A 15,641-nucleotide genomic window follows, 5' to 3' on the forward strand; every position below is an offset into this window, starting at 1 on the left:
CAAATATATATATGGCACAGGATAAGAAAAACACACTATCTAAATGATTTTCAGATTCACAGTCGATGCTGTGTTAATGCATCTCCTGGGGACATAGTGGAGAGAACTTTCATGGTGGGGGTGGGGTGGGGTGGGCAAGGATTGTCTAGAGCCTGAAGGAGACAGGCCTGGCTCCTCCAAAAAACCTAGAGAGCCTTGAGATGGTGCAGTATGGGATGGGAGTCAGGAGTAGGAGGAGAAAGGCTCTCAGGATACATCAGTGGCCCAGTGTGACAGGTGAGGAGGGTGCGCCGCTCTAGGGGTGGGGGGGCTGACTCCTGAGCACAAGAAGAGAATTTCTGAATAACCAGGCCTCATACCAAAGAAAAGCACAAAGGCTGCCAGCTGCTTTAAGACAGCTCGTACGTGGTCTGGGAGGTGGTGCAGTGGATAAAAAATTGGATTTTCAACCATGAGGTCCCGAGTTCAATCCTTGGCAGCACATGTACCAGAGTGATGTCTGGCTCTTTCTCTCTCTCCTGTCTTTCATGAATAAATAAATAAATTCTTTTTTTTTAAAAAAAAAGACAGCTCGTACCCCAAGATTCACTCCCGCACAAATGTGGTCTGCCATGGCAGGGGTGAGAGGAGACGCCAGAGAAGAAAAATTAAGGGACAGACCAGAGTTTCCTGGCTACAGTCTTTAGATGAATATTCAATCTCTAGTCCTTTGGCTTACCCAATATTGGCCATAAAAGAGAATTAAGAAAATGCATAATGATAGACGACTGGATAAAAATGTTGTGGGATAAACACACACACACACACACACACACACACACACACACACACACACACACACACATATACATTCCCCTGCAATCAAAAAAGGATGAGATTGTAACAGCTGGCAAAAAATGGATGGAATTAGAGGTGATTGTGCTGAGTGAAACCAAGAGACAACTCCATGGTTTCACTCACATGCGGAATACAGATGACTGAAGCAAATGACCTTGAAAGAAAAAACAAAACAAAACAAATGCTAACCAGCCTGTCTCTTGTACAATATGAAAATAAAAATGGTTACAGGGAGTGAGTGGAAGTGGGGAGCGGGGTGTAAAACCTTGGTGGTTGTGGTGATTTTGGGCACTTAGTGTGGGAACAACTGTTGCAGCTGTGCAGGATAGCTTACCTTGTGCCCCCTCCTCCTCTTCCTGTCAAGTCCCTGCTCCTTCCCCCTCCCCAACACCCCCAGCCTGCTGCCAATCCCCATTTTCCCTGTGCCCATCTCTGTCCTCACTCCCATTCGTCACCAACCCCAACCTCCACTCGATCTCCCTCTGCTCACGGAGGTGGCAGGTGCAACATCGTGACACACTAAGGATATTTTCAACAGGGAGAGTGTGACTATGTGCTATTTGGCAGCAAATGATGCAGAGGATAACAGCAGTGTGAAAGGAAGAGCTTGAGCTTGCTGTAGAGCACAGCTCAGGCAACAGGAGTTACTACAAACACTCTCATGGAAGCTGAGCAGCTCATTTGTGGTGTAAATATTGGGTTGTTGGAAAAATCAGGACACATTTTTCCTCCTTTTGTTGCCCTTATTGATTATCATGGTTGTTCTTATTATTGTTATTGTTGTTATTGCTGTTGTTGTTGTTGGATAGCACAGAGAGAAATGGAGAGAGGAGGGGAAGACAGAGAGGGGGAAAGAAAGACAGACACCTGCAGACCTGCTTCACCGCTTGTGAAGCGACTCTCCTGCAGGTGGGGAGCTGGGGGCTCGAACTGGGATGTTTATGTCAGCCCTTGTGCTTCGTGCCATGTGCGCTTAACCCGCTGCACCACTGCCCCACTCCCACTATTTTTTTTTAATTACATGGAAAAACATAAAAATGTCATGACTTTTCCCCCAAAACCTAATATATTCTGTATTATATAGAATATATATATATGTATGTATATACATATATATATATTCTATTTCCAGCTCCCTTCCTTGTCCACCAATTCCAAAGTGTGTTTTTTTTTTTTTTTTAGATGATGGCTGTGCAACACTTGAAAATGTTAAATTGTGGTTGCTACTTTCTGCCCTTCCTTCCCTCCTTCCTTCCTTCCTTCCTTCCTTCCTTCCTTCCTTCCTTCCTTCCTTCCTTCCTTCCTTCTTTTCTTTTTACCCAAGCACAGCTCCGCTCTGGGTTATGGTGGTGCAGGGGATTGAACCTGGGATTTTGGAGCCTCAGGCATAAGAGTCTCTTTGCATAACCACTAATGCTATCTACCCATAGCACCACTACTTTATTTCTAAAAAAATATTTGTTAATACATGTCTTAATGTCTTAACAGTATGCAACAAGGCGTTTATTGGCAATATCCATTTTTTGTGTCTTTCTTTAAGCAAAAAGTTTCTCTATTTTTTCCCATGAATATTTTGATATAAATTTTGAGTCCAGGTTAAAGAGAATCAAGGAGTATGAATTTAATCTTTCACGCTCAATTTATTGGGGGAGGGATACACCAGAGAATCATTCTGGCACATGTGATGCTGGGGATCAAACTTGGAACCTCAGTACCTTATTCACAGAGCTACCTCGCAGTGGCTAGTCTTTGAAATGTAACCAGGAGCTCAAAACAATAACTGGATGAAGACTGTATGGTTCATAAAATGTTCAGGAAAATATGTTCTGTTATACTCTGTACACTTATTTTCCCAGATAATGAAAAGAAGGATGATTCAGTAATGTGTATGGCCATTTTTGCATTTTATCAAATCTTTTAATGGAGAATGAGATCCTTCTAAGTATCACTCTTGAAACTCAAGCCATGGGACTGTCTAGTATCAGCAAAGAGTTCAAAATTTTCTTCTTTTGACTAGATTCAAGTGCAACTATTCTCATAACAAGATACAATAAATAAATGGAGGTGCCAGGTGGTGGCACACTTGGTTGAGCGCACATGCTACAGTACACAAGGACCCAGGTTTGAGCCCCCAGTCCCTACCTGCAGGGGGAAAGCTTTACAAGTGGTGAAGCAGGGCTGCAGGTGTCTCTCTGTCTCTCTCCCCCTCTGTCACCTCTTCCCTCTCTATTTCTGGCTATCTAATAAATAAAGATAAAAAAGTTAAGGAAAAAAAAGGACACAATAAATGGTCAGAGTGTATCATAGTCGGTTTCTGGCATTTAGCTGGGTCTCTGTAGCAGGCCAATTGCCTGTTGTGTAAGCTCATCTAACAAATAGCAGAATGCTGTAAGAAAAGCCTTAGGGAGTTGGGTGGTAATGCAGCAGGTTAAGGACCCGCATAAGGATCCTGGTTCCAGCCCCTGGCTCCCCACCTGCAGGGAAGTTGCTTCACAGGTAGTGAAGCAGGTCTGCAGGTGTCTGTCTTTCTCTCCCCCCTTTGTCTTCCCCTCCTCTCTCCATTTCTCTCTGTCCTACCTAACAACGATGACATCAATAACAACAACAACTACAACAACAATAAAAAACAACAAGGGCAACAAAAGGGAATATACATAAATATAAAAAAATGAAAAAAAGAGAGACAAGCCTTAAAACACCTTTGGATGCACCTATGGCAATGGTCCGCTCGAATGCTTTGAGATCCTCTGACAGAGTGTCACATGGAAGTGATGAAATACAGTTCATCAGAAGTAGCTTCCTACAACACGCCACACCCCCAGGCAAAAATGAAGCATTGCTTCAAGCCTCTATATATTTTATTTTTAAAGGTTAGGGAAGTGTAGCATGGTCAAAATGTAAACCTTTATTTATTTTTTACAATTATTTATTTGCTTGTGAGAGAGTGAAAGAGAACTGTGGTGGAAACTAGGCTCAAACCTGGGTCATGCACCTGGCAAAGCAGCACTTTATCCAAGTGAGCTATTTCACTGGCCCTGAAAGGAAAGCTCTCTAAGTTTCAACTTAAATTCTGAAATAGGGGTGACAGTAACATAATGACTGAGATATATACACACATATATGCATATACATGTATATAGACATACATATATACATATGTACACACAAAGCTTTGTTGTTGTTGTTGGTTTGGTCACCAGGGATTTTTCACTAGGGTTTTGTGCCTGCATGATTCCATTGTTCCCAGTGAATTCTTTCCTTCTTTCCCTCCTCCTCCTTCCCACTCTTCCCCTTCCCCTCCCCCTCTCTTCTAGTGTAAGAAACTGAGAGGAGGGGGAGTGAGCACACACACTACCACCTGCAAGGACTAGGGCTAAAGTCTCTGATCTCCACCTGCTAGGGAAAAAACTTCACAAATAGTTTTTGTTATGCAAAGTTTTGTTTTTGTTAAATAATGCAGCTGCCAGGATCTTTTTCTCTCCCCATCTCTAGCCCCTCCCTCCCTCCAACTCCTCAATTTAGGTGCCTTCATTGTATAGGCACCGACCTACAGCAATAATTCTGGTAGCAATTAAAAAAAAAAAGGAAAAAAAATCCTTCTTCTAGATGAAAATAGACATTGTTGCTTTTGGTGTTCAGAGATAGATGTGGCTACCCTGATACAGGTTAACCTTCCACCACAGCACCTTACCTCAGTGGGGACAAAGAGGCCAGCAACATGCTCAAAAGAAAGAAAGAGGCACCAGGTGGTTGACTGCGTATGTTATAATGCACATGACCCAGGTTTGAGGCCCAGATCCTCATCTGAAGGAGGAAAGCTTTGCAAGTGGTGAAGCAGGGTTGCAGGTGTCTCTCTGTCTCTCTTCATCTCTATCTCCCCCTTCCCTCCCAATTTCTGACTGTCTGTATCCAATAAATAAAGATAATAAAAAATAAAAAAAAATAAAAAAGAGAAAGAAACGCGCGGGGGGGGGGGGGCCGAGAAAAGAGGAGTAGGAGAACACTCCTCCAGCCCTCCTCAAAACTGCCCCTTGCATGGTGCTCACTCATGGTGGCTGGCAGCTCAAACCCTGGTCCTTGCACATAATAAAGTATGCACTCTACTGGGTGAGCCATCTCCAGGTAAATGGAAACAAGAAGTACTGAGGCTGTGGGCTGGAGAGGTGGAGAGGTGACTCAGTGGGAAGAGCAAATGCTGGACAAACCTGAGGCCTGCAGTCCAGTCCCCAGCCCTGCCTGTGGACAGTGCAGTGTTCTGGTCTACCTATCTCTCAGTAAGTAGATCCTACCTTCCCTTGAGGAAAAGAAGGGACAAGGCCAACTCACACATCTCTTTCTTGCCGAGATTCTTCCTGCTCCCTGGCCTGGCGCCGCCGCTGCCTGGCTGAGATGGTGGAAGAAGCCTGCGAAGGTCCAGATTCCAAGGTTTCTGGATTTTGGTTTCCAGGGCTGGTCACCTCAAAGAGGTGCTGCTCTACTGCTGACCGGATGGTTCTTTCCAAGAGTCTGCTCCAAGAGAAACACAGAGTCAATCGAGCAAGCCAGTTCTGGGGTGACTCCTTGACAGGTACGTGCCGGTAACTTTTATCACATCTTTTTAAAGAACGTTCACTGGAGTGTCAGCCTTCCTGATGGAAGATCTGCAGCAGCTTCCTGAACCAAGATGACATAAGGAGTACTAATCTCGAAGTATCTGCCATGTGTGTTAAGAATGACACTAGGCTGAACAACTTCCGCTAATTTGCTGCTTATCTTTGCGAATCCAGAATTCCTGAAATGTTTATCCAAAGTTAGCTGGCTCATCAGGTAGGGCATGTGCCATGCTATGCACATGGTTCAGGTTGCAGTCCTCACACTGCTTGGGAGGTGCTGTGACACAGGAGGAAGCTCCAGTGCTGTGCTGTTGCTCCACCTCTCCCTGCCTCTCTACCTGAATGGAAACACTGGCTGGAGTGGGGAAGGTGCATATTGGGTTAAGACCCCGGCTAAGCAGAGAGCCAAAATAAAATACACTCAGAGTGCCAAGTAACCATCACAGGAAATATTCAGGAGGTAAGACCAACTCCATATATGGCAGAATGAAAACAGAATTATTGCCCTGTAGGATAGTAATGGGTCTATTCTTATTGGGGGGGGTCTTCTATATTTCTACCAGGTCTTCAGAGGGAAGCATGATTTATAAAGTCTGCACAAGTAATTCTATTGAAATCATTTAAATTATTATCTACTTTAGAATCATTTTAAGATTTATGTAAGGAATAGTGCCATTTTCAAAATAATGCGTCAGTGAATGATTATTGAATCATTCAATAATGGAATGGCAAAAAAAAAATCATCCCATTCTAGTCAGTTACACTGTGATGTATATAGCTAGAGCATATGTGCAAATGCCTGGCTGTATTACTGAAGTCATGAAGCTAGACTGGTTCTTATAAAATAGATGACCTGAACTGAAAAGAGCACCTAAGATAGACAAGGCATTGTTTTTCAAGCTATATAGTCTCTCAGCATGTAATTCCTCTTTTATCATTGAGTTATTGGATTCCAAATAAGCTGGCATGGAAAATTCTAGACTTCCAAACCTCAAAGTGTGCTTTCCCTTTTTTTTTTTTTAAGCAGAGTGCATGTGTGAGGCACTGCAAAACCAACTAGCCCAATCCAACAATGAGTGAGATCCCCATAGGGATGTGAGTAAATTCATATGTGCATGTAGGTTCAAGTTCCTGCTCCCCATCTGCAGGGGATAGTTCCAATAGTGATGGAGCAATGCTGCAGATATTTCTCCTTCTCTTTTTTCTTTTCTCTCTTTCTTTCTCTCTCTATCCCTCTCCCTACCTTTCACCTTCTACCAATATTAAAAAAAGAAAGAAAAAAAAATAACACTGCTAGGACTGGTGGAGCCATACAGGCAGCTAGCACTAGCAATAACCCTGGGAATAGATAATCACTAACTGTAAACCAGCATTACCTCAACATCAAGTCAAAGTCAGTAATCAAAAATTTAAAAAATAATCATTATTGATTTCTCTTTATGTTTCTTTTCAAATTTGATAGACCACTATATTTTATTTTCCCTTAAAAATTATTTTTCATTTGATAGGACAGAGAGAAACTGAGAGGGAAGGGGGAGAGAGAGACACAGAGATGCTTGCAGCCCTGTGAAGCTTCTCCCCTGCGGCTAGGGACCAGGAACTTGAACTTGGGACCTTGAATTTGGTAACATGTGCACCACCATCCAGCCTCTCCCTCTCTTTCTCTGTCTCTTAGATACACACACACACACACACACACACACACACACACACACACACACACACATTATTTTTAAGGAAAGTGAGGTCCAGAAGGAAAGACCAGAGCAGTGCTCAGCTCTGGCTGATGGTGGTGCTGGAGAATGAACCTGGAAGCTCAGAGCCTCAGGCATGAAAATCTTTTGAAGAACCATTATGCTGTTTCCCCAGCTTACTATTAGATTTTCAGTGGCTGTTTAATAAGTGAAAGAGAAGGAAGAAAAGGCCAAACAACTTACTCTTCAGTTGTGGAAACACCACCGACTTGGGACACATGAGCACTGTGGGAAAGAAGCAAAGAGAAGGTCACATTAGACTGAGGGTCAGAGACTGCGACCCTGTCAGAGGGAGATCACAGACTGGAAGCCCCGACCTGGCCCAGATGGCCCACCAGCCCCTCAATGAGGCTGCTGAGTGCCCCATCCACCTAGTTAAAGGTGTCCCATACAACCTCACAGGTGGCCTTTGCCTGTCACCACCCCTGACACCGCAGGCTCTAGCTCAGGGCCCTGCCGTTCTCCCAGATGTGAGTGTGATAGCTTCCCGCTAGTTGCCTTCAGCTCTGTCCTCAGCAGGCTCCCCGCCCAGAGCACACCTGCTCTGTGCATGCAGGTGGCAGAGGCACTGGGGCCGGGCACCTGGGGCAAGGAGCCAGCCTGCCTACTAGGTGGCTGCTCCAAGCCACCTGCTCTCAGTCACCTTTTCTTCCTACAGAAGCAAAATACCTCAACCTTGAATAGTTTCATTTTAAAATCTACCAACCACCCCCCCACTCTTACTTAACAATTATAAATTTTCTCTACTTCCTCATTTTTCTCCAAAGCCCGACTTCCCCTGGAAATATCAGGAAAGTAGTTAACACTAAGTGGGAGGGAGAAATTACAGGGTATCCAAAAAAGGTAAGGAGGAATCCTGGATGATCTTGCTCCTAGGTGGGGATTTTAAGAAACACGGACAGAAAGGGAAACACACACAGTGAAACTTGGGTCTGGGTGCGGTATAGGCACCAAAACAAAGGACTCTAGGGGAAGGAGGACAGGAAGGGCGTGGAGAGGGCTTTGGAGTCCTGGTGTATGATGGTGGGAATGGATCTGAGTTGGGGGGGGCAGTGAGAGTGCAGATGGGGAGATGGGAAATTGTACCCATGTACCAACAAGTGTACTATAATCTACTGCCCGCTCCCTAATAAAATGATTTAAAAAATAATAGGAGATCATCTGTTCTGTCCATCTAGTCTGCATTGTTTATGTATCTGCAGTTATATGAGTCTAGAGCAGGAATTTTTCACATTCGACCCTCTTAGTCCACTTCTAAGTCAAGAGTTAAGAGCTTATACACTGAATAAGAGATTTAAAAAATACCTTTATAGCACAATGAACTCAAGTTTTACCTAACAGACCCAACTGTTCTTTTCCTTCTCTCTCATTTATTTGTAGAAGACACTTAAATAAACAAAAGCTGCTAAGGATCTTTTAATCCCCCCAGCCTCCCATTTATAGACTAGAGAATTTTCCAACATATGACTATGCTGCTTTGGAATCTGCTGTTGACTTGTTCTTCCATGTCTGAAATTCAGAAACTAAAAATTTCAAGGGATGTTATGACGAGTCTCTTTTATTTGCTTCATTATACTCCCTATCCCCACAGTCAGACCCAACACAAGGAATGATCCCAGAGGGGTGAAAAGGTACTAAATCCCAGAGGATTTCCTTTAGTTACAGCTGGTTATCTGTAATGGCCACTGATCAGAGCCAAGTCCCAGATAAAGCACAGAAGATGCACAAGAGAAACCGATTCAAAGACTCAGAATAAATGTAGTTATATTCTATTGCTTACTGAACACTTGAATGTTTCAGACACTGCTGTCTTTTTTTTTTTTTCTTTTCTATTTTTTGTTTGCTGGGACTTTAGGGCAAGTCACTTGTCCACAGGTAAAGAATCAAGACGAGGGGGCCGGGTAGTAGCACAGTACGTTTAAGCACACATGGCGTGAAGAGCAAGGACAGGCATAAGGATCCCAGTTCTAGCCCTGGGCTTCCCACTTGCAGAGGGGTCACTCCACGAGTGGTGAAGCAAGTCTGCAGGTATCTTTCTCTCCCCTCTCTGTCCTATCTGGTAACAGCAACAGCTATAACAACAAGGGCAACAAAATGGAAAAAATGGCCTCCAGGAGCAGTAGATTCATGGTACAGGCACTAAGTCCCAGCGATAATCCTGGAGGGAAAAAAAAAAAAAATCAAGACGAGATGAACAGGGATTGGAACCAGTAAGTCTTAGCTTAGTCTAGACTCCACTACTACATACATGAAACTTTCAATCCATTACTCAGCAGTAGAAACCCTCAGGAGAATCACCTTCACATACGGAGGTCTGGCTCAGATAGTCTACCTTGTTTTTAATCGCAACCATTTCTCCTCTGCCTCACAATGCCTACTATTAACAGTGGAGCCCAGGTTACATAACCAACAATATATCTGTTTGCTCTTCTCCACTTATAACCACAAGCTTGTGTGTGGCTCACTCACTGTGAACTCAACACTGACCAATGAACTTCTGTGCTCCATTGTTCAAGGCAGTTAGTTACACATCCTTGGTTTAGGAAAATAGAGGTTCATGTGAATGATTACTTGGGGAACCCAAAAGAGAGAAAAAGAAAGGAGACCGACTCGCTGTTTTTTTAAATATATTTATTTATTTTCCCTTTTTGTTGCCCTTGTTGTTGTAGTTAGATAATACAGAAAGAAATGGAGAGAGGAGGGGAAGACAGAGAGGGGGACAGAAAGACAGAGACCTGCAGACCTGCTTCACCACTTGTGAAGCGACTCCCCTGCAGGTGGGGACCTGGGGACTTGAACCGGGATCCTTACGCCAATCCTTGTTCTTTGCACTACATGCACCCAACCCACTGCGCCATCACCCGACTCTCGACTCAAATGCTTTTTTAAAATAATTTTTTTTGGGGGGGATGTGTTGGCATGTTACTATGTGCAAGGATGCAGGCTTGATGCCCTGCTTTCCACCTGCATGAGAAAAATTTCATGAGCAGTGAAGCAAGTATTGCAGTTGTCTCTATCTCTCTGTCTCTCTCCCTATATTTCCTTCCTTCTCGATTTCTCTCTGTCCTATCAAATAAAGAAAAAAAAAAAAAAGAGAGAAAAAATTCTATGGGTCTAAGCCCCTGGTTTTCAGCTGCATGGGGGAAGCTTCATGAGCATTGAAGCAAGTATTATAGGTGTCTCTCTATCTCTCTCCCTATTGGTTGTGTGTGGAGGGGTGCAGAAACAAAATAAAGGTGAAGGTGGTTATCTGTGGGAGATGGGTGCGTAGGGATACAGACCCTTGGTGGTGGATGTGGTGTGGAACTATACACTGTTATCTTAGAATCTTATAACCCACTATATAAATTAAAAATTTAAAAAAAACAAAAGGAAAAAAGTGAATTAAGAATTGGACTCCTAGGAGTCGGGCAGTAGCGCAGTGGGTTAAGTGCAGGTAGTGGAAAGTGCAAGGACCAGCATAAGGATCCCGGTTCAAGCCCTGGCTTCCCAGCTGCAGGGGAGTCACTTCACAAGCTGTGAAGCAGGTCTGCAGGTGTCTATCTTTCTCTCCCCTCTCTGTCTCCCCCTTGTCTCCCCATTTCTCTCTGTCCTATCTAACAACGATGACATTAATAACTACAACAACAATAAAAAAAGAACAAGGGCAACAAAAGGGAAAATAAAATAGATAAATTAAAAAAAAATTTGAACTCCTTTTGAGGAGAAGGGGAGAGAAGGGTGAGTAAATGTCAGCAAACAGGTCCAGGATCCGAGATGACCAATTCTCTCCTAAGTGCTTTTGGAACTTGAATATGCATGAGATTCATCTGGGGTCTAACTTAGAAGAAGCTGCTGTGCTGCTTCTGGAAGATTCAGATTGGCAAGATTCCAAATCCTGACAACCAAAGATCTTTAAAACTTCAGTTACTTGGCTGTCTCAATAGGTATTTGAAATCATCCTCATCTAAAGCAATGAAGTTATGAGTTGGAGAACTCAAACATGATGATAAAATGCAACACAGCAAGAATGCCCTTGTAGCTTAAAGGACAATGGCTCGAACTCTCTGTCTTAAAAGAACCTTTGTTAAGTCTTAAAAAGAACTGTTCTCAGAATCTAAGTGATTCCGAGCACCACTAACACCAAGTAACTAGATCATGTCATCCATTTCTGCAAACATGCTTATCTTAGTTAAATCTCTGAATGTGTGTGCATTTTTGTACTTGTTTAATCATTCATACTTTCATGTTTTCTTTCTTTCTTTTTTTAAATAGAGCTTGCCTAGAGAAAAATAATGTTTTCCACTGGGGAATCAGCAAAGAGAAGTTCTAGCCTTGCCTTGCTCATTAACTGGCTGAAATCGTAGGCACACTGCTGGTGATTTTGGCTGCTTCGGGTTGGTGTCTTCATACAGAAAATGAAAGGACTGGCTAAGTGACCTCAATGGTTTACATTTTTCTCTGAAAGTCTCTAACACTAGCTTGAATTCAAGTGTATTGTCCTGAAGTTAAAATCATCACAAAAGGGAGTCGGGCAGTGGCGCAGCGGGTTAAGTGCACGTAGCCCAAAGCTCAAGGACGGGTGTAAGGATCCCGGTTCGAGCCTCTGGCTCCCCACCTGCAGGGGAGTCACTTCACAAGTGGTGAAGCAAGTTTGCAGGTGTCTGTCTTTCTCTCCCCCTCTCTGTCTTCCCCTCCTCCTCTCTCCACTTCTCTCTATTCTATCCAACAATAAACGACATCAGTAACCACAATAATGTTAGACAACAAGGGCAACAAAAAGGAAAATAAATAAATAATCATTACAAAAGACAGAAACTCCATATTCTAGTCTATGACAGTGTCTGTCCAATGTATGGCTTATTAGATAACAAATTGGTTTTGGCCAGGTATCCAAACACTTCCTTAATTTTTGTGAGATACACAAAGACCCTTAGTTCATCTGCTCTATTGTTACCATTATGTTCATGATTATTAAACAGTTTGTCCCATTTTATATCTTACAGCTTTTCAGCCACCAAGTTGCACATGTTACCATGACGCTATCCTGATTTCCCTGGACTGATGACTTCACCAATGTGTCCTGAAGTCTCACCTCTCCAGAGCTCTACCCCACTAGGGAAAGATAAAAACAAGCTGTGGGTATGGATCTGCCTGTCAATGTCCGTGTCCAGTGGAGAAGAAGTACAGATGCCTGACATTCCACCTTCTGCACCCTGTAAGAATGTTGGTCCATACTCCCAGAGTGATAAACAATAGGGAAGTTTCTAATGGAGGGGATGGGACACAGAACTCTGGTGGTGGAAACTGTGTAGAATTATACTCCTATCCTATAACCTTTTTAAATCAATGATAAAAAATAAAATAAAAAATTATTGTGGGATGTATGTAACAGCTCACTAACAATGAGACTTCTAAGAAGACTGAATAACTGAAGTATGGACCTCTGACACAGTTGTAACTGATTCCGGGAGATTACCAGACACTGCCAAAAAGGCAGTAAGCAAATCAAGTGAAATATAACCATATCTTTCATGTATATGCAGATGGATTTTTTTTTTTTTTTGCCTCTGTAGTATCTACAAATAAACATAATTTTTTGAGTCCTTGACTAATTGGCTCAGAAAAAGTCTTGACTTATGTAATAAAAACATTTGGAAACAGAGTACTTCATTTCCTCATGTTGGTAAGACAAAATTGTAAACATTCTTAGCTCCTGTGTGCAGATTCCAGCATTCTGGTCCATTTCCTGATACAGGCCTACTCCGCGTGATGAAATAACAGAATTCTCCCTGGGTGGGGTTGTTAAAAATAGATCTGGGAGTCGGGTGGTAGTGTAGCGGGTTAAGCACAAGTGGCACAAAACACAAGGACCGACGTAAGGATTCCAGTTCGAGCCCCCAGCTCCCCACCTGCAGGGGAGTCGCTTCACAGGTGGTGAAGCAGGTCTGTAGGTGTCTGTCTTTCTCTCCCCCTATCTGTCTTCCCTTCCTTTCTCTGTTTCTCTCTGTCCTATCCAACAACAATGACAACAATAATAACTACAACAATAATATAAACAAGGTGTACTTCTGCTTTCTTACTTTGGTGCCATACTCCAAACTCAGTCAATTTCTGCTTTGCGTTTCTACTTTTTTTTTATTTTTTTATTTTTTACATGCACCAAAGTAAGAAAGCAGAAGTACACTAGAGTTTGCAGTGAGTACCTCCCTAATACTTCCTCTCCACTTTTCCAAGCTTTGGGTCCAGGATTGCTCAACAATTTGTTTGGCTTTGTATGTTAACTCTCTTTTCAGTCACCAGGTTCCAGGTGTCATCAGGATGCCGGCCAGACTTCCCTGGATTGAAGACCCCACCAATGTGTCCTGGAGCTCAGCTTCCCCAGAGCCCCACCCTACTAGGGAAAGAGAGAGGCAGACTGGGAGGATGGACCGACCAGTCAACGCCCATGTTCAGCGAGGAAGCAATTACAGAAGCCAGACCTTCTACCTTCTGCAACCCTCAATGACCCTGGGTCCATGCTCCCAGAGGGATAGAGAATGGGAAAGCTATCAGGGGAGGGGGTGGGATATGGAGATTGGGCGGTGGGAATTGTGTGGAGTTGTACCCCTCCTACCCTATGGTTTTGTTAATTAATCCTTTCTTAAATAAAAAAATTTAAAAAAATAATATAAACAAGGACAACAAAAGGGAATAAATAAATATTTAAAAAATAGATCTAAGCCTGCTTTGAATAACTTCTATACGTATGAAAACATAGTCTCTCTCTTTTTTAAAGATTTTATTTATTTATTAATGAGAAACATAGGAGGAAAGAGAAAGAACCAGACATCACTCTGGTACATGTGCTGCTGGGGATTGAACTCAGGACCTCAGGCTTGAGAAACCGATGCTTTATCCACTGCGCCACCTCCCGGACCACAAAACATATTTAATCTTTATCTCTATTAGCAGAGCTCACATAACATTGCCCTTAGTCCAAGCATGCTCAGTAATAAGCCTGTAAAATTTGTATTTGAAAAGATGTTTAAGAATGGCCACCAGGAGGTAGCACAGTGGGTGAAGACTGAGCTTTAAAGCAGGAGGCCCAGAGTTCAGTCCTTGGTAGTGTATGTGCCAGGTGGTGCTCTGGCTCTCTCTCTCTCTCTCTCTCTCTCTCTCTCATAAATAAATAAATAAATATTTTGAAAATATACATAGAATATCTGTTAAGAAGGGTTTTATTTTTGTTTTATGATAGGAGCAGAGAGAATGAAAAAGATCACAGCATCAGGGACTGAGTGGTGGTACACCTGGTTGAGTGCACATGTTACAGTGCACAAGGACTCAGGTTCAAACCTCTGGTCCCCACTTGCAGGGGGAAAGCTTCACAAGAGGTGAAGCAGTATCTCTCTCTCACTCTCTTATCTTCCTCTTCCCTCTCATGTCTGTTTCTATCCAATAAATAAATAAATAAATAAATAAATAAAATAAATACAGATAATAGAAAAAATAATTTAAAAAAAAAAGAGATCACAGGGGCTTGATCCTGAGTTGCAAGTATGTGGCAAGACAGTGTACTATCTAAATGATGGGGCTTTTTTTTTTTTTTAATCATATCCATAATCTGTACCATTAAAATAAAAACAAAACAAAACTTAAAGCTCATGATTCATGGTTGTAAACTTCAATTCTCCATGTAAGGCAAGCACTGTAATGATTATGCTTACATCTCTACTATAACACCTTTCTTTTTAGTTTATTTTTATTTGTTTGCTAAGCCTGAATTCAAGTTCTCACACACGTGCATTAGTGCTGAGCTACCTCCTCTGTTCAAGTCATTCTCTTTAGAATAAAAGAGAAGTAGGGAGTCGGTGGTAGTGCAATAGGTTAAGCGCACATGGCACAAAGCACAAGGACCAGCTTAAGGATCCTGGTTCAAGCCCCCGGCTCCCCACCTGCAGGGGAGTCACTCGCTTCACAGGCTGTGAAGCAGGTCTGCAGGTGTCTATCTTTCTCTCCCCCTCCTCTCTCCTTTTCTCTCTGTCCTATCCAACAACAATGACATCAATAACAACAACAACAACAACAATGAAAAAACAAGGGCAACAAAAGGGAAAAATAAATAAAATATAAAAAATTATAAAAGAAGAATAAAAGAGAAGCAGAGAGATATACAGAGTAGAAGAATGCATAGCATTGCCCATCACCCAGAAGTTCTCCTGCTCCTAGGTGGGGCTGGGATTAAACTTATCCTCACACTCCCTGGCTCAGTTTTATTTATTTTACAAAAGTAACGTTTACTGACTAATTTTTGGTGATCCCAAAGTGGTGCAAAAACAATTTATAGGGCTAAGGAGACAGTGCTTCAGCTGTGCACAAATCTTACAGGGATGAGGTCACAGGTTTAAACCCTGACACCACCAATAAGCTATGGTTCGGGATGCATTGGATCGACCTTCTCGTGGTGCATCCCATGAGTACCCATTCATTGGGGAAA

At 42.7% G+C, this 15,641-nt stretch overlaps 1 protein-coding gene across 1 annotated transcript in view; it reads right to left on the reverse strand.

The window, feature by feature from the left end:
- FAM13A (family with sequence similarity 13 member A) overlaps window positions 1–15,641 on the reverse strand; it is a 229,145-nt gene that overhangs the window by 76,711 nt on the left and 136,793 nt on the right. The window contains exons 7-8 of the mRNA XM_060188451.1: window positions 7,367–7,473; window positions 5,164–5,343 (exon numbers count right to left, since the gene is read on the reverse strand). Coding sequence (XP_060044434.1) covers window positions 5,164–5,343; window positions 7,367–7,473 — 287 coding nt within the window. The remainder of the gene's footprint in view (window positions 1–5,163; window positions 5,344–7,366; window positions 7,474–15,641) is intronic.

The sequence above is a fragment of the Erinaceus europaeus genome, chromosome 3 (genome assembly GCF_950295315.1).
Source record: "Erinaceus europaeus chromosome 3, mEriEur2.1, whole genome shotgun sequence".
Lineage (NCBI taxonomy): Eukaryota > Metazoa > Chordata > Mammalia > Eulipotyphla > Erinaceidae > Erinaceus > Erinaceus europaeus.